This window comes from Euleptes europaea, chromosome 9 (assembly GCF_029931775.1).
Source record: "Euleptes europaea isolate rEulEur1 chromosome 9, rEulEur1.hap1, whole genome shotgun sequence".
NCBI classification, from domain to species: Eukaryota; Metazoa; Chordata; class Lepidosauria; order Squamata; family Sphaerodactylidae; genus Euleptes; species Euleptes europaea.
Window position 1 is genome coordinate 397,283 of NC_079320.1, and position 15,840 is coordinate 413,122.

General features: G+C 62.4%; 1 protein-coding gene across 1 annotated transcript; it reads left to right on the forward strand.

The window, feature by feature from the left end:
- Nucleotides 1-1,330: 1,330 nt before the first annotated feature.
- LBX2 (ladybird homeobox 2) lies at nucleotides 1,331-5,034 on the forward strand. Its single transcript, XM_056855844.1, has 2 exons — nucleotides 1,331-1,649; nucleotides 4,583-5,034. Exons 1-2 carry the CDS (start codon nucleotides 1,331-1,333, stop codon nucleotides 5,032-5,034), a joined length of 771 nt encoding a protein of 256 aa, XP_056711822.1.
- Nucleotides 5,035-15,840: the final 10,806 nt, after the last annotated feature.

A 15,840-nucleotide genomic window follows, 5' to 3' on the forward strand; every position in this document is an offset into this window, starting at 1 on the left:
AGACCGAGAAAGCGGCCGGGAGGAAGCCCGAGGGAGCCCCCCCCCCCCGCCCTGGAGCTGCGGGTTCCCGAGGGCGCGTCGCCCTGGTTGTCCTCACGAGAAGAAGGAGACTCAGCCGCCGCTCGCAAGAGGCAAAGCAGCGGCTCGGAGGAGAGGGCCCCGCCGAAAGGGGGCCTTGCCCCGCCGGAAGAGACGACCGGGACGCCCTCCTGGCCGAAGCCCCCCTTTCCCAACGGGGTGGTCGCTGCTCACTAGCCCAGCGGGGAGGCCATCTGAAGCAGAGGGCCCCAGAACACTCCCCCCTCCATAGCCCAGACCCCGAGGGAAGAAAGCCTGCCGCTGGGCAGACGGAAGGCAAACCCGGGAGGCAGAGGCGGCCCGTGGGAAGCGCCCAGGACCAGGACGCCCCCGGAGAGCTCGAAAGAAGCCGCGGCCTTCCCCCAGCAGACCCCGCCGAGGCAGGGCAACGACGGGGGGGGGGGTCCACAGGCTGCGGGGTCGCGGAGAGGGCAGGGAAAAACGGGCAGGGGTAATCGCTTCTTTCCTCCCCCGCCCTGTGGGGGGGGGCACAAAACAGGCCCGGTGGAGAAGCGTCTGGAAGCAGGAGAAACTCACCGGAGCGGCAGCCGAGGAAAGCGACCCTGCCGGGAGCAGCCAGAAAGCCCCCGCGCCTCGGGATGGCGGGGAAGCCGCGCTCCTCGCTGGCTCACCTGCAGAGCCTCAGGCCGCTGAGGGGGTCACCGCAGGGCTAGCCTCCAAGGGCACACCGGGATCGGGGCCGCCTCCACTGGGATCGGGAGAGAAAGGCCGTTGGGCGGCGGCGCCTTCTCCAGCTCTGGCACCGCCTGAGAGGGGGAATCCCCCCTCGTCCCCCCCTCGTCCCCCCCCCAAACGTTGCTAACACTTCCCCGCTGGCTCCTCCTCCTCGGGTGCCCAATTGGTGGCCCTGCCTGTGCGCCTTTAAGGCTGGAGCGCCGGGCCGGCTTGGCTGCGATTGAACTGGCTCGTCAGCAGCCAGAAGCTGGGAAGACCCGACGGCAGGGGCAGCCCCCGGGCCAGTCCAGGCCGGGCCGGGCCAGGCCGGGCCAAGCCGAGCAGGGGGCGGGGCCAGCGGGCGGGCGCGCCTGCCCCACTCTGCTCCCGGGCCGGCGGCGGGGTGGGTGGGTTCAGGGCTGGGCGCGGGAGGGGGCCTCTCGGAGCGGCGGGACTCCCTCCCAGAAATCCCCGCCGCGGCGGCAGCATGTGCCCCCGGCGGCGCTGAGCCCCTGTCCCTGCTCCGGGAGCCGGGGGCAGGCTGGGGGGCTTCCCCACCCTCGGCACCCCCCCGGCAATGACCTCCGCCAAAGAAGGGAAAGCCGCTCCCCCCTCACCCCAGCCCGGCGCGGAGGAGAGGCGCCGAAACCCGCTGGACCAGCTGCCGCCGCCCGCCAACTCCAACAAGCCCCTGACCCCCTTCAGCATCGAGGACATCCTGAGCAGGCCCTCCGGCCGCAGAGCCCCCGCCGCCCGCCTGCTCGACAAGCGGAACGGCTCCTCCGGCAACCCCCGCAACGCCGCGCCCGCCCCGGCCTCGCCGCTCTGCGCTCTCCAAGAGCTGGCCACCAAGACGTTCAAGGGCCTGGAGGTCAACGTGCTGCAGGCCGCCGAAGGTAAGGGCCGCAGGGGGCGGGCCGCGGGGGGGGGGCGGCGGGAGGCGGCCGCGGCTCCTCGGGAAGCAGTCCCCCGCCGCGCTCCTGGACAGCGGCTTCTTCACCGGGTTGCCAAAGCCACGAGCAGTGCGGCCCGACGGGGAAGACATGGATCTTGCTTTCCCTTGGACAGGAGAGAGAGCGGAGAAAGTCCTGCCGCCGGGAACAGGCCGGCCGGTAGGAAGGGGGTTTCTGGAAAGCCAGGCCGGCACCCCCGGCCTCCCTCCGCGGCCCTCCGGGCTCCAGGGCGGAAAGGGGAGAGGCTGGGAGGGCAGCGGCATTTCCGGACAGAGACCGAGGATTTGCCTTTGCTTTTGCTGGATCATGATGAAGGCGGCAATTATAATGATGATGATGATAATAATCATAATCGTTGTGATAGTAATTCACAGTGGGTAGCCGTGTTAGTCTGTCTGCAGTAGTAGAAAAGAGCAAGAGTCCAGCAGCACCTCAAAGACTAACAAAAATATTTTCTGGCAGGGTATGAGCTTTCGTGAGCCACAGCTCACGAAAGTGAGTTGTGATAGTAGTGAGCATCTACACCACCTAGAGCGGTGTTGGGGAAGCCCAGGTCCTTCACAATCCGTATCTGCCCTAGAACCGTATTTAGGAATTCGAATTTCCGAACCGGCTTGTAGGCAAGGCCGCTTTGGGAGCCAGACCCAGACGCCCGCCTCCTCCCGCTGGAGTTCGCCGCTGCCTTTCCGCTGGCCTTTTTGGTCTGGGCTAGGGCATCGGAGCAAGAGAGCGTCGCGGCCTTGCTGGGAGGGCCGGAAGGGAAGCTTTCGTCTCTCGACCGGAGGACCGGAGGCAGCGGGAGCGCGGATCCGAGCCCGCCCCCTCCCCAGCAGCCGCCATGGCTGCGGCTTTTTGTCTTTCTGGAAGAGGCCGCGGGAGCCTGCGGGGATTTCCCTCCGCGCCCGAGGCGAGAGAGGCGACCGGAGCAGGTCCCGAGGAACGCCCGGCCGGTGCCCAGCGCTGTCGTGGGGCCGGGATTCGTTGGAGCCTTTCTGCGGGCCACCAGCCTCGGGGCCCCGCAAGGTCAGCGCCAGCCTCCGTTTTCGGCAGGCCGGATTCCGGCTCCTGGGAGCCGCCCGCAAGATCCCGTGGTGCCCGAGGCCCCAACTCCGCCGGCGGACGGCGCTTCTCTCCGGCAGCGCCCGCAGGTCCCAAGCACTGGCCGGCGGGGAGAGATCCGCGCCCGGCGCAGCTCCCAGTCCCGGAGGCCGGGGGCCAAAGGGCTGCCCGGAGAGAGAAGGAGGCCGGCCGCCGAGGCGAAGCGGATCCGAAGGCCGGGCGGAAAAGGCACCAGGAGACGAGGCCCCAGAGCAGAGGAGACCAGCGCCGGCTTCAGTCGCCGGGCGGACGCCAAAAGGCAAGATCGCGGCAGGCGGTGGAGGAACCCCTCCGAGCGCTTCCCCCGCGGATTCAGGAGGGACTTCCCCCCTCCGGGCTGGCTCTGACCAAGCTGGTCCCCCGGAAGTGCCCGGCTGCCTCGCGGGGTTGGGGAAAGGTGCGAAGGCAGAATTAAGAGACCTTTTCAGATCCCAAGTACATCCTGGCCGCCGCGAATTGTGGCGGCTGTCTTGGGGCGCTTTCCAAAGGACAGCTTAAATCCGTTTGGGCTGCTATTTGGTTTCTTCTTATTCGCTATTGGAATACAAATTGATTGGCTGCAAAGTGTATTTTCCAAGCTTTTCCTCCGATTTCTGTCCCTTCCAACGACGTTGACTCGGCGGCACAAACAGGAGTCGGAGACGCTCAAAGGGCGGAGGTTGCTTCGCAGCCCCCGTTCAAAAGTACACAGCAAAAACGAAACAGAACAGAAAAATCTACACACACCCACACACAAACCCACTGGGGGGGGACCCCATTCGCTTCTGCCCGAAAGTAGGTGAGGGAACGGAGGAATAGTCTGAATGAGGAATAAACGGGGTGCGGATCCGACGCCAAAGACAGCTCCGGTCTGACCCACAAACCAGCCGAGGCGCAGATCGCAGATTCCAGCGCAGCGGCTGCTTGCGCCCCCCCCCCCAGCTCCCTGCGCCGCGCGAGCAGATTCGAGCCCCCAAAGAACAATAGTAATGATGATGATGGTAATAGTAATAACAACAACAACAATAATAATAATGACCACGAGAATGGAAACTAAGCCCGGCCGTGTCCCCCGGCCAGCGCCTTCCACAGGCCAGCCAAATCCCCGGAGGGATCGGGCCCTCCGTCTCCTCCGGGCTTCTTTCGCTCTCTGGTCCTCACCGCAGGAGCTGCACAGGCCCCCGGCATGCAAGCCTGCCTCGCACCTGGGAGGGAAGGGAAGGGGTCTGCCCCTTTCCCAATGCTCAGGCTAACCGGGTGGGGGAGAAGCAAACGGTTATTGTTACTATCGTGGCTCACAATTCGTGGTCCCCAGGTGATAGATAGCCCAGAGGCCATCCCTCCGCACATACACGCGCACTTATCGACACTACAGTTTTATTGCGGTTTTTCTTTATGCCGGGGGACAGAAGTGCCCGGCGGAGGGAGAAAGGCGGCGCAGAGGGGACGGGGGTGCGTGCTGAAGTGGGGGGGTGTCGCCTGGCTTAGATTTCCAGCGGGTATTCCTGGCGGTTGAGCATAGGGACAGGAGCCCCGCTGTGAAATGTTGTAAATGTTTTCTTCGCGCGCGCCCCCCTTCAGAACCCTTTCTTGACCTCCCGCATTGACCCCGTTCACACGAGGCAGGCCAGGCAGCTCCTCTCTCGCCCCCCACCCCACCCCAGAGCTCCTGCCAAGCGATGGCCAGGGAGCTGCTGACCCCCGCGGAAAGACGGAGCGGGCGGCGTCCATCTGCCGGCTGTTCCCCTGGGCTCTAGGCGGGCGCTGACCGGCCTCCTTGTGGTCTTCTCCTCCCGCAGGCCGAGACCCGCTGGGCGCCTTCGGGCCCCGGCAGCCCGCCAAGAAGCGCCGGAAGTCGCGCACGGCCTTCACCAACCACCAGATCTACGAGCTGGAGAAGCGCTTCCTCTACCAGAAGTACCTGTCGCCGGCGGACCGGGACCACATCGCGGCGCAGCTGGGCCTGAGCAACGCGCAGGTCATCACCTGGTTCCAGAACCGGCGCGCCAAGCTGAAGCGGGACCTGGAGGAGATGAAGGCCGACGTGGAGTCCCTCAAGAAGCTGCCCCCGGCCGCCCTGGAGAAGCTGGCCACCATGCCCGAGCTGGAACCCGACCCCCAGCCGGCGCGGGCTCGATCCGGAAGCCTGCCCCGGGGCTCACCCCCCTCCTCCCCCGGCGCCTCCCTCCGCGCCAAGGACGGCTTCTCGGACGGGGAGGACGACGAGGAAGAGATAGACGTGGGGGACTGAGGGCCGGGGGTGCCCCTCCGCCCCCCGGCAGGCCAATCCAGGGGAGAGGGCCTGGACCCCCTCGCCCCCCGCGGCCCCAGGGAGATGGAGAAAGAGCCCCCGCAACCCCAGGGCTGAAGATCTCCAAGGAGGTCCTGCCACCCGCGGATCCCCGGCCCAGCGCGCCCCTTCCCTGGATTTCTCTGCCTCTGCCCTTTCCGACACACCCATGTTCTCCACTTCTCTCCCCCCCTACATTTTTTCCTGAGAGACCCCTTTCTCCTTCCCAGCCCCTTCTATCCTTGGGTGGTCCCTCTTTGGTCCCTGGAGGGGGAGGATTTGGTGCAATTTTTGAAGAACTAAGGTTTGGGGGAGGTGTTTGTGTTTTTAATGGTTTTGTCCTGTGCTCTTGGCTGTTTGTCTCTGCCCGTTCGTTTTGCCTTTCTTCGCGGGAGGAGGGTGCGCTGGGGGCCTGGCGGAGAGATAGCCACAGATTCCTTTTCGGATACCGGAGGGGTCCGAATCGCACATTCCAGACCCGGGCTGCAGCCCCCGGCCTCGAGCCCGCGGCCCGGGGAAACGCGCCACGCAAGAAGCCCTTCGGAGCGGCCCCGGCGGCCCAGCCCTGCAGTCGAGGCTCGGGCCCGCCGGCGCCTCCCTTCCTCCCTCTCTTTGGCCCGGGGGAAGGAAGGGGGCTCTGGCTGGCCCGGTGCGCTGGAGGCTGCCGCCCCCTCCTCCCTTCCCTTCTGCCCCGCGGACGCCCCACCTTGGCGCCCGCCCCACCCTGTCTCGGTGCGGTGTGCCTGTAAATATTTGGAATAAAGAGATACACCTGATGCCGCTGCTCTCTGCTGCCTGCCATGGGGCGGGGGTGGGGGGGAGCTCTAAGCATTCCGGAGGGGCTGGCGTTTGTGACACACATTTGCAGGAGGAAGCTGCAGAACAGCCAGAGGGGGAGATGTGGGGCGCCGTGATTCCTGGCGGAATACCGCTGTGGGAGCCTTGTCTTGGGGAGGGGGCTGGGCGCGCCCCAGTGGGCTTGGGAAGGGGCTTCGGCTGCCAAGTAAGGGGCCCAGCAGCCTTAGGGGACCCACAGCCAAGAGGTCGAGTCCGGGGCTGCGAAGGCCAGCGGCCGCCGCCTCTCTCCTGCGTCAGGCCGTCGGTCTCCCTACGTCGGGCTTGTGGGCTGCCAGCGGCAGCGGTTCTGCAGGGCTTCAGGTCCACAAAGCGCCGCCCCATCACCTCCCAGCTGGCGATGCCGGGCGCTGAATCTGGGCCCGGGCAGATGCTGAAGCCCGGAGCCTCTGGGCCCCGGAATCGCTTTGGCCCGACCCCGGTCTGCAGAGCACGCCCTTGACTTCTGCCTCGAGACATTTCAGCCGGGGGGGGGGGAAGGGGGGCTCAAAAAACGTCTCTTCAGCGAAATGTGGCAGAGAAGCATCCGGAAGCATCCGGGCCAGAGGCCGCTCCAGCCACGGTTCTTCGGCAAAAGTCTTCCGCGGGCGCCGGCCTAGCTGGGCTGCCGGCCGGGGCCCTCCCCCTCCCCCCCGGGCGCTGAGCTGGTGCAGACGCCGCGGGACCACGGGCATCGCGGGTCAGGGTCGGCTCTCCCTGGCTTGCGCGGAGGGCCTGCTCCGGCCACTTGGGAGCCCCGGCTGAGCACGCGCTTTGCTGCACGGGGCGGGGGCGCGGTTCCAACCTGGGGGCCGATCCGAGGAGCAGCGGGCAGGCGGGGGGAGGGGGGCTGGCCGCCTCCCTGCCCGCCCCCGGGACGATTCAATTAGGCGGCTGGAGCCGGCGCTGCCATCTGGTTTGGGGATCGGCCCTGCCTGCCGCGGGTGATTGATCGGTGTCCGGGCCCGTCGGAGGGAGGAGGCGGGCTGCCAAGCCATGGATGAGCGGTGGGGGGGAGGGATTCTGCGTGCAGGTAGGTGGCCCCAAGGCTCGGTCACCAACACGGGGCAGTCGGGGCATCCTGTGCCTGCGGAGCCCTCTACCCCCCCCCATCCCCAGTGACCCCTGCTCCATGCCCAGAAGGTGCCAAAACAAAACAAAAAAAACCCCAAGATCCCTGGCCAGCCTGGCCTGCAGGAAAGTCGCCTCCTGACCCAAAAGTAGCCACCGGCGCTCCTCTGGGAGCGCAAGAAGGGGGGAAAGGTTGGGTCAGTGGGGAGAAGGTCCTCGTGGCTGGACAGCGAACGGCAGGAGGGCACCCTCCCCGGCCACAACACCAGCGCCTCTGGAGGAGCGGATGCCCCCCCCTCAACCCTCTCGGCCCAGGGGCAGCGCTTGGCCCGGACCACCCGAGCCGCCTCCTCATTCTCCCTTGGTAGTGCCCCCCCAGGTTCCCTGGCCGGCCCCGCCCAGAGATACCGTGGGAGCTAATCTCAGCCCCCCCATCGGAAGTGAAGGCAGTGGCGCAGAGCCCCCTGCCCGAGAAGCCCGCCGGGCCGGTTCCCTCCCAGGACAGCCGCCGAAATGAGAGGTCTCCCCCGGTGCGCCTTTGAGTCTCCCGGCGGGGAGCCGCTTTTCACTTGACAGTTACGAGATTCTCATTCTCTGGCAGGCGCGGGGGGAAGGAAGGAGAAGGAAGGAAGGAGAGGGGGGCGAGCGCGGGCGGGGGGCTCTGCCAGACTTGCTGACAGACCGGGAGCTGCCCCGGAGGGGGGGCACCCCTCTGCTTGGGGGAAAGACCCTTGGGGGGGGGCGCTTCTTTCAAGCGCAGGCCGCACCGTCTCAGCCGCCCCCCTCAGCGGGCGGCCGGCACAGCCGGGGCCCAGAAAGGGCGGGACTCAGAGGGCGGCCAGCCGCACCCCCGCCGGAGGGCTCCGCACCCCCGGCTCAGCCCTTCCCGCCTGCCGGCGGGCCTCTCGCTCCGATCCACGGCTGGGCTACTGGGCCCGAGGGAAAGGGCTCCGGGACTGGCCCGGCAGACCACCCACCGGCCCCATCACAAGCCCCAGAGGCGGCGGGCGGGCGGGGGGAACCCGAAGCCCCCAGACCGCACAGTCTTTTGCCCAGGCAAGAGAGCGGACTGGTGGCGCCCTTCTGCGCTCCCATCCAGCCCGCAAAACCCCTGGGCGCCATCCCGGTCAGCCTCTCGTGCCGCAGGCCAGGCCGCTCACCGGGTGCTGCCTCCCTCCACCACGGGAGCAAGACCCTCCCGCCCCCAACTGGAGGAATAAATGGCGGTGGGAAGAGACGGGGGTCTAGTCCTCCCGGGGCCATTAAAACCCCCGCCCGTCTCCCGGGGCCGCCGCCGGCGGAGGGCCCCCAGAGGTCTCCGGGAACTCCGGAGGGCCGGCCTGGATCTGCTCAGCCCTCTCGGCTCTCCCACCACCGCATTCAGACGCTGGGCCAGAAGGCGGGGGAGCAGCAAACGTCACACCGGTGTTTAAAAGGGGCCCCCGAGGAGAACCAGGACATGACCGGCCGGTCCAACCTCTGCCCCGGGGCAATCGGCAGAAGGACGATCAGGCACACGGAGGGACAAGGCCTGCTGAGGGAGGAGCAGCCTGGCTTGTGCAGAGGGAAGGCCTGCCTCACCAACCTTAGGGAGTGAGAAAGCATGTTGACCTCGGTGACCCGGTAGAGGTTACATACTTGGACTTTCAAAAGGCTTTCGACAAGGTCCCGAACCAAAGACAAGAGGGATAAGAGGACGGGTTCTCTTAGGGTTTAAAAATTGGTGAAATGGCAAGAGGCAAAGAGTAGGAATAAATGGACAGTTCTCACAATGGAGGGAAGTAAGCAGTGGGGTCCCACAAGGATTGGTATTGGAGCCGGAGTTATTTAATTTGTCCACAAATTATCTGGAACTGGGGCTGAGCAGCACAGTGGCCGAGTTCGCAGGTGACACAAAATTATTCTGGATGGTGAAAACCATGGGTCACCTGAAAAGAGCTCCTGGAGGGTCTTCACAATTTGGGTGAGTGGGAGACAAGGCGGCAGATGAAGTTCAGGGCAGGTCAGTGTAAAGTGCTGCACGCAGGAACAAAAATTCCCCACCTTCAAGGGTAGGCTACTGGCCGGGGTCTGAACTGGGGAAAAGATCTCCTTGTGGTAGTAGACAGGTCAAGCAAGGAAAGTGTCAACCCCGTCGTGTGCTGCAGTGGTGAAAAAAAGCAGCCTCTATGCTGCTGGGGATTATCAGGAAAGGGATTGAAAAATAAAACAGCCAATAATTATAATGCCCCTGTATAGATCTATGGTGCGGACTATTTTGGAATACTGTGCGCAGTTCTGGCCACCATACCTCAAAAAGGACATGGTAGAGCTGGAAACAGCACAGAAGGGGGCAATCCAGATGAGTAGGGGGTTGGGGGTTGGGGCTCTTTTCCTGTGAGGAAAGGGAAGAGAGTCGGGGACGTTTTGTTGGAATTAACAATGTAATTTGCATATTCGTACTTAAATTCTGGCCTCCATTTTCCATTTAGAAAAGGGATGGCTAGAGCTTTCTAAAATTATGCCTGGGATAGAGTGGATAGAGATAACATTCTATCCCTCTCCCAAAACATTAGAACTCAAAGGCATCCAGTGAAGCTGATGGGCAGTAGATTCAGGACCGACTAAAGGAAACAGAGGAGCAGGTCTATTATATTCTTTGCCGTGGAACACAGGCAGGACAATGCTGCTGCTGTTGCTGCTGCAGTCAAAGTCTTGTCTGTGGGCTTCCTGGAGGCGCCTGGTTGGCCGCTGTGTGAACGGACTGCTGGACTTGATGGGCCGGGGTCTGACCCAGCAGGGCTTTTCTGATGCTCGAAACACTTCTTTACACAGAGTGTTATTAAAATGCGGAATTCACTGCCAGAGGGTGTGGGCCACAGGCAGAGACTGCTTTAAAGGGGGATCAGATTTGTGTGTGTGGGGGGGGCTTATCCGTGGTGACTGAAGGGAACCTCTAGAGCAGGGGTGGGGAACGTCAGGCCCGGGGGGCTGATAAGGCCCGTGAAATCATTTGGTCTGGCCCTTCGCGGGTTCTGGCAGATCTCTAGCTCAGAAGGATCTAAGACTGGTGATCTGCCCCCTCCCGCTGACAGGAAAAGCCTCTATTCAAGGCGGATGTGAGTTTGTTTTGCCGAGAAAAGGAACCTTTCCCCCCCCCCCTTGCAGAAGAGTTGTTCGCTATGGAGCTGCTAGGACCGCCCAATAAACTGCTAACCCTTTCCCACCTGGGCCATGGAGAAATGTATTCCCTCTGTACTACAAGAGGGCTGGGGCAGAATTGGTGACAATGGAGGGGTTAAAGGAGGAAGGCCAGAATGGGGTGAGTTTTTAGCCCGTGTGTCCTAATTTCACCCCTGCAGGCAGAGGTAGCAGGAGCCAGCTGAAGAATCAGGCCCCAACCATGCAGAGCAGGAGCAACTCCAGCGTGCGGCTGGACGGCTATGCCTGGCAGGTGCAATAGACCATCCTGTGCCACCAGGTGGGCGAGTGCACCACCGGTTTGACTCCTGCCTGCTTGCCCATGCCAGGGGGGGTCATCTGGGGCAGCTGCCTGCTTGGGGCTTAGTTGGCTAATTTTTAAGTTGATAATTTTGTATGGCCCGCAAATGATGTTAGAAATATCCAAATGGCCCTTGGCTGAAAAAAGGTTCCCCACCCCTGCTCTAGAGGAAAAAGGAGGCGGCCAGGCCTGGCCCCCTCTGGCTGGAGCGAGCGCCCCCCCCCCCATACACCTAGGAGTGCCCCTGGGCGTGCGCCCTTCCTAGCTCCTTTTCGATACTCCAGCCACAACTTTGGGGGCTGGTGGAAAGCTCCGCCCCGCCCCACATCAGCTTTGGGGTCTCCCAGCTCAGCCCCCCCCCCCCGCACTATCAGCCAGGGCAAACCGTCAGGGGATCGCGCAAGACCCAGTCTTGTGTGTTTGGGGTGGGGTCCGACCGGTGGCCATCCAAAGCTTCCCGGGGCGGGGCGGGGCAGGGCTTCTTAAGCCTCAGTAACATTCGCGGCTGGAGCTGCCACTCGGGCCCGGGAAGCAGCTCCAGTCTCGTCGGGATTGCCGCCCCGCCCCCCCCGCCCCCGCCGTACGCACGCAGACGGGCTGTCGGAGGCGCGGGAGCTGCCCGGCCGGGGTCCCGACGGGTCCCGAGCCGGGGAGCTGAGGCCGCCGAGCCGAGGGGGCAGCACCTCCCAGACCAACAGGAGTGGAGCGGGAGGGGGGGGGGTCGCGCGGCCCTGCCTCCCCTTGTCCAATTTCCCGCTTGGCTTCCCGCCGCGGTTGGGATTCATTCCCTTTAACGAGTGATTAATTCCTCCTCCTCTCCCGCCGCTATTTGCATATTAATCAAATTCTCCTTGATGGCCTGACAGGCCAGGCGGCCCCTCCCGGCGGCGGCAAGGTGACCCCTCCCCCGCGCAGGCGCACACACGCCGCAGCGCGGGGGTGGGGAGGCGTGGAGGGAAGGGCCGCCCGCCCCCGGGGCCCTTCTGGGAGGCGACTCGGCCTGCCCGGGGGGTTGGCAGCCCGGCAGACGCAGAGCCCCCGCCCTCCCCCTGGTGTGGGGTGCAGTCGCCCCCTGCTGTCCGAAGGAGGGAGGTGTTTGGGCCGGCTCCGCCCGGGGGGGGGGGGTCCTTGGGGAGCCGGGAGCGCCTCTCCGCTCAGCCAGGACGCCCCCTCGCTGGGCCTAGCCTACCTGTCGGGGCTGGAGCGGCGGCGGGCGCGACACAAAGGCCCAGCAGACCCCCGCCCCGTCCCCCGCCAAAGGCCCCGCCCCAGATGCCAGCCTTGGAGGCCCGCGAGGGGTGAGCGGCGGCCACGCCCTGCCCGAGGGCGCCCCGTCGCGTTTCCCTCCCCCCTCCCTGGTCCTGGGAGCTCGGGGCAGGGAACTCAGCCAGCAGCCCCTGCCTCCATGTCATCCTCACAACAGCCCTGCGAGGTAGGCTGGCCTCAGACGCCCAACTGACGTCCTAGCTGGGCCCGCAGCTCTGCCCAGCCCTCGCCTGGCCGGCTCACCAGCGCCTCCCTCTCGCCAACGGCGCCGCGCAGCTCCGCCGGCCACTGGGGCGCCGCGGAGGGGCAGGCAGGCAGGCAGGCAGGCAGGCAGGCCGCCCCGCTCGGCCAGCTGGGCCAGCCGCCGCCGCCGCCCCGTCCCCCCCCCCCGGGAATGGCAGGAATGCGGCTCCCCGGGGAAGCGCCGCCGCCGGGCCGGAGTGGGCGGCGGGGCCCAGCTGCCTGTCGTCCCGGCCCTGGGAACGGAAGTCCGCGGAGCCCCGTGAAATCGGAGGGAGGGAGGGAGGCCAGCGGCGCCACGGCAGCTGGGGCCCCGCGCCTGGCAACAGGTGAGCTGGCGCATCCCTGGGGCAGCGCGCCGGCCCCCTCTCTCCGCCCCACACTCGCCTCGCCCTGGCTCAGGGCGCCCTCGAGCGGCCCGCCCCCCAAGGCGCTTCTGCGCACGGATCGCCCCGCGGGCCCAGGAGTGCGCGCGGGGGGCGGGGGGCGGCGGCATCCCCCACCCGGCCGCCCCAGAGCGTCCCCCCAGGGCATGCCCAAGGGGGCCGCTTTCCTTTCGACCCCTTTCCTAATACTTCCTCGCCTGGAGTTTGCCTTTTTCACTGGATGGCCGGTTTTGCCGAGCTTCCCACGCCAGGCAGCCCCGAGATCTCGCTCAGGCTCAGCCCCTTCAGACCTCCTCAGCAGACGTTTACAATTAGGATTTTTTGCTCCGACATGCAATATTTTACTTACTCAGGCTTAGCTTTATTTGCCACCGTTGCCCACTCACCCAAGTTGTGGAGATCCTGGGGGAGCTCTTCACAGTCACCCTTGGTTTGCACCATCCCAAATAATTTGGTATCTTTGGCAGAGGGGCCCTGGAGCAACTTTTTTTTAATGAGTGGATTTTCCAACAAAACCGATTGAGATTTTCAAAGTGCTTGTTATTAAAAGAAGGCTATTTTGGTGATACAATCGTAAACCAGTGGGTTGAAGTACTTAATACTGACCTTAGCATATGCTCTAACACCCATTTCATATGGCCTCAAAATGTCCCTGTAATTGAGGGCTTGCAGCGCCCAAACCCCCAGCTGTGTGAGCTCACTGAGCTCGTAAGAATCTATCCATAGCCTACATTTGGGCAGCTGGATCCTTGAATCCTTCATTGGTGCTTGGCTTAATAGTTCTATAGCTCAGCCCTTAGGCTAGAGCCAATCGGAACCATAAAAAGACATCTGAATTCTCAGTTCAGGCTGCACTTGTCTTGCTTGTGCATTTTAACACTTTGTGCTTTTTAACATTTTAACACCAAAAGTCAGATTTTCACCTCTTTATCCTAATGAGCCCCCTCTGATGACCTTCTCCCTCTCTATTAGAGAATGAACCAATACTTGATGGGCCTTGGTCTGATCCAGCAGGGCTTTTATGTTGTTTTCTTGTTCTATATCTGCCATAGAACAACCCATTTGAAAAGGATAACCGCGGTTACCCAGACCTTTTTCAAGGACTCCACCCCCACCACCCTGTTCTCCTCCATTTGGACCTTGAGGTCCTTGCAAGGGCAGCCAGGGCCTTTGGACCTTGTTGGACGATGCCCTGTTGTTGCTGGTTGCGAAGGGGCCCCCATAACAGTTCAAGCTTCAGGGTCCCAAAAATGTAGAACCGCCACTGCCCCAGACTCCAAAGGATCAAACTGAAGAGCCCCTGTCCAAGTACCCACTGATAACTTACCTGTCCATTAATTCTCACTTGTTCCTTCCTGTCGTTCAACCAATTTTAAATCCACAAGAGGACCCGTTCTCTTATCCTGTGTCTGCTAAGCTTACTCAGGAGTCTTTGGTGAGGTAACCCTGCCAAAAGGCTCCTGGAAGTCCAAGTATATATACGCCTACTGGGTCACCAAGTCTCTTCTTTACTCCAAACAGCATGTTTTGGGACATTTACTTGCAGGGGATATAGGCAAGCCTAAATATCTCCACTGCAAGTTATGGAGGAATTCAGGACATTTTTTGAGACATTGTATGCTGCAGCAAACCCTACTGCAGACTAGTTTCCTAGATATTATTCCTAAACTCTCTCTAGAGCACAAAGAACTGCAGAATACTGCAATCACTAACCAAGAAATTAGAGAAATAATCAGAGATCCAAAGAACTGTAAAGTGGCGAGCCCAGATGAGATTAATTTACAAAATATGCTCAGAGGATATTACTCCTTATTCAGAAAAGTTACATCAATCTTAGAGACACCCTCCCACACACACACACACCAGCAGAGGCCATTCTTTTATTGATACACAAAGGGAAGCACCCCTTCTGGGCATGGAGTAGGGGGCTTGGGGTGGGGGAGAACATAGTTTGTTCACAGTGGCCAACCAGGTGCCTCTAAGAAGCCCCCAAATGAGATGACTGCAGCACCACCATCCTGCCTGTGTCCCACAGCACCTAAGATCATAGGCAGGTAGTTGTGAATTTCCTGCATTGAGCAGGGGGTGAGTCTGGTGGTCCCTTCTAACTCCATTATTCTATTATTCTACCCTCAAGCTGCTATGACTTTTTTTGCCATCAAGCCATAACCAATTTATGGCTATCCACTGGGGCTTTCAAGGTGAGACTGTTGCAGTAGTAATGATCTCATCCCCAGTATGAGGCTAGACACCTGCTAAATTATGTCATCCTATGTTTTTGATGAGACAGCTATGGCCTTCTGCCTTGCTGTCTCAGAATGAGTTCATAAGTATTTGGGATACGGGTGGACTGCAAGTTAAATAGGAGCAGCCAGTGTGATGCTGCAGCAAAAAAAGGCTAATGAGATCTTGGGGTGTATCAACAGTGGCCTAACACCCAAATTGTGAAATGTCATAGTCCTGCTGTACACCGCATTGGTCAGGCTACACCTGGAGTACTGTGAGCAGTTCTGGGGAGGGGTGGACAGAATGGAACAGGTGCAGAGGAGAGTGACGAGGATGATCAGGGGCCCAGAAACCCAGCCATGCAAGGAAAGGCTGAGGGACTTGGGAATGTTCAGTCTGGAGAAGAGGTTGAGGGGGGAACAGGATTGCTCTCTTGAAGTATGTGAAGGGCTGTCACTTGGAGGAGGGCAGGGAGCTGTTCCTGCTGGACTCGCAACAATGGGTTTAAATTACGGGTGGAGAGGCACCGGCTGGACGTAAGGACATTCCTTCTTACAATGACAGCAGTTCAGAGCGCGTGTGGGGGCAGGGAAGAAAAGGGCCCAAGCCAGAGCCACTGCTGGTTTTTCATAACTTTATTGTGAACAGTGTAAAACGACGCAAGAAGCAGCGATCCCTGAACAGGCTGAGCAGGCAAGAGGATTCTGCTCCGACGGAGTCCGACATCCACATGGACTCCTGCTGAGGGGGCCGGGATTGGGCTTTTTCCTCTGACATCACGCAGTGCGCACAACCTGCTTCCCTCTCCCTCCACCCCAGCAGGGTCAGGGGCCCAGCCCCCCACCCTCACCGCAGGGGGGCGTGCTGCTTGAGGGGGAAAGGCAGGAGGCTCGTCTGCAAAAGGGCGCCATGGAGCAGAGGGAAGTAGGGGTGGTGGAGCCCCTTGCCAATGGCTGCAGGTACGCAGCTTCACATGGGGTGGGACCTGTGAGCCAGCCCAGCCCCCTCTGGCAAGGAGAGAAAGCCACACAGACCCCTCCCCGTCCTCTCCGGCAGCCCTTCCAGGAACCTGCTCCTTACAGTGAGCTGAATCCAGCTAATCCTATTCCGGCTGTATATGTGGGGGAATCAGACGAAAAGAAAGGGCAGTCTTGGCTGCTATGACCTCGGCAAGTGCCTCCAGCCCCACAGGCCGCCTGCAGCCCCAGCTGAGCCAGAAGGGCCTCCCACGTCCCTGTGCAGGTCGCCACAGAAGGCTCCACC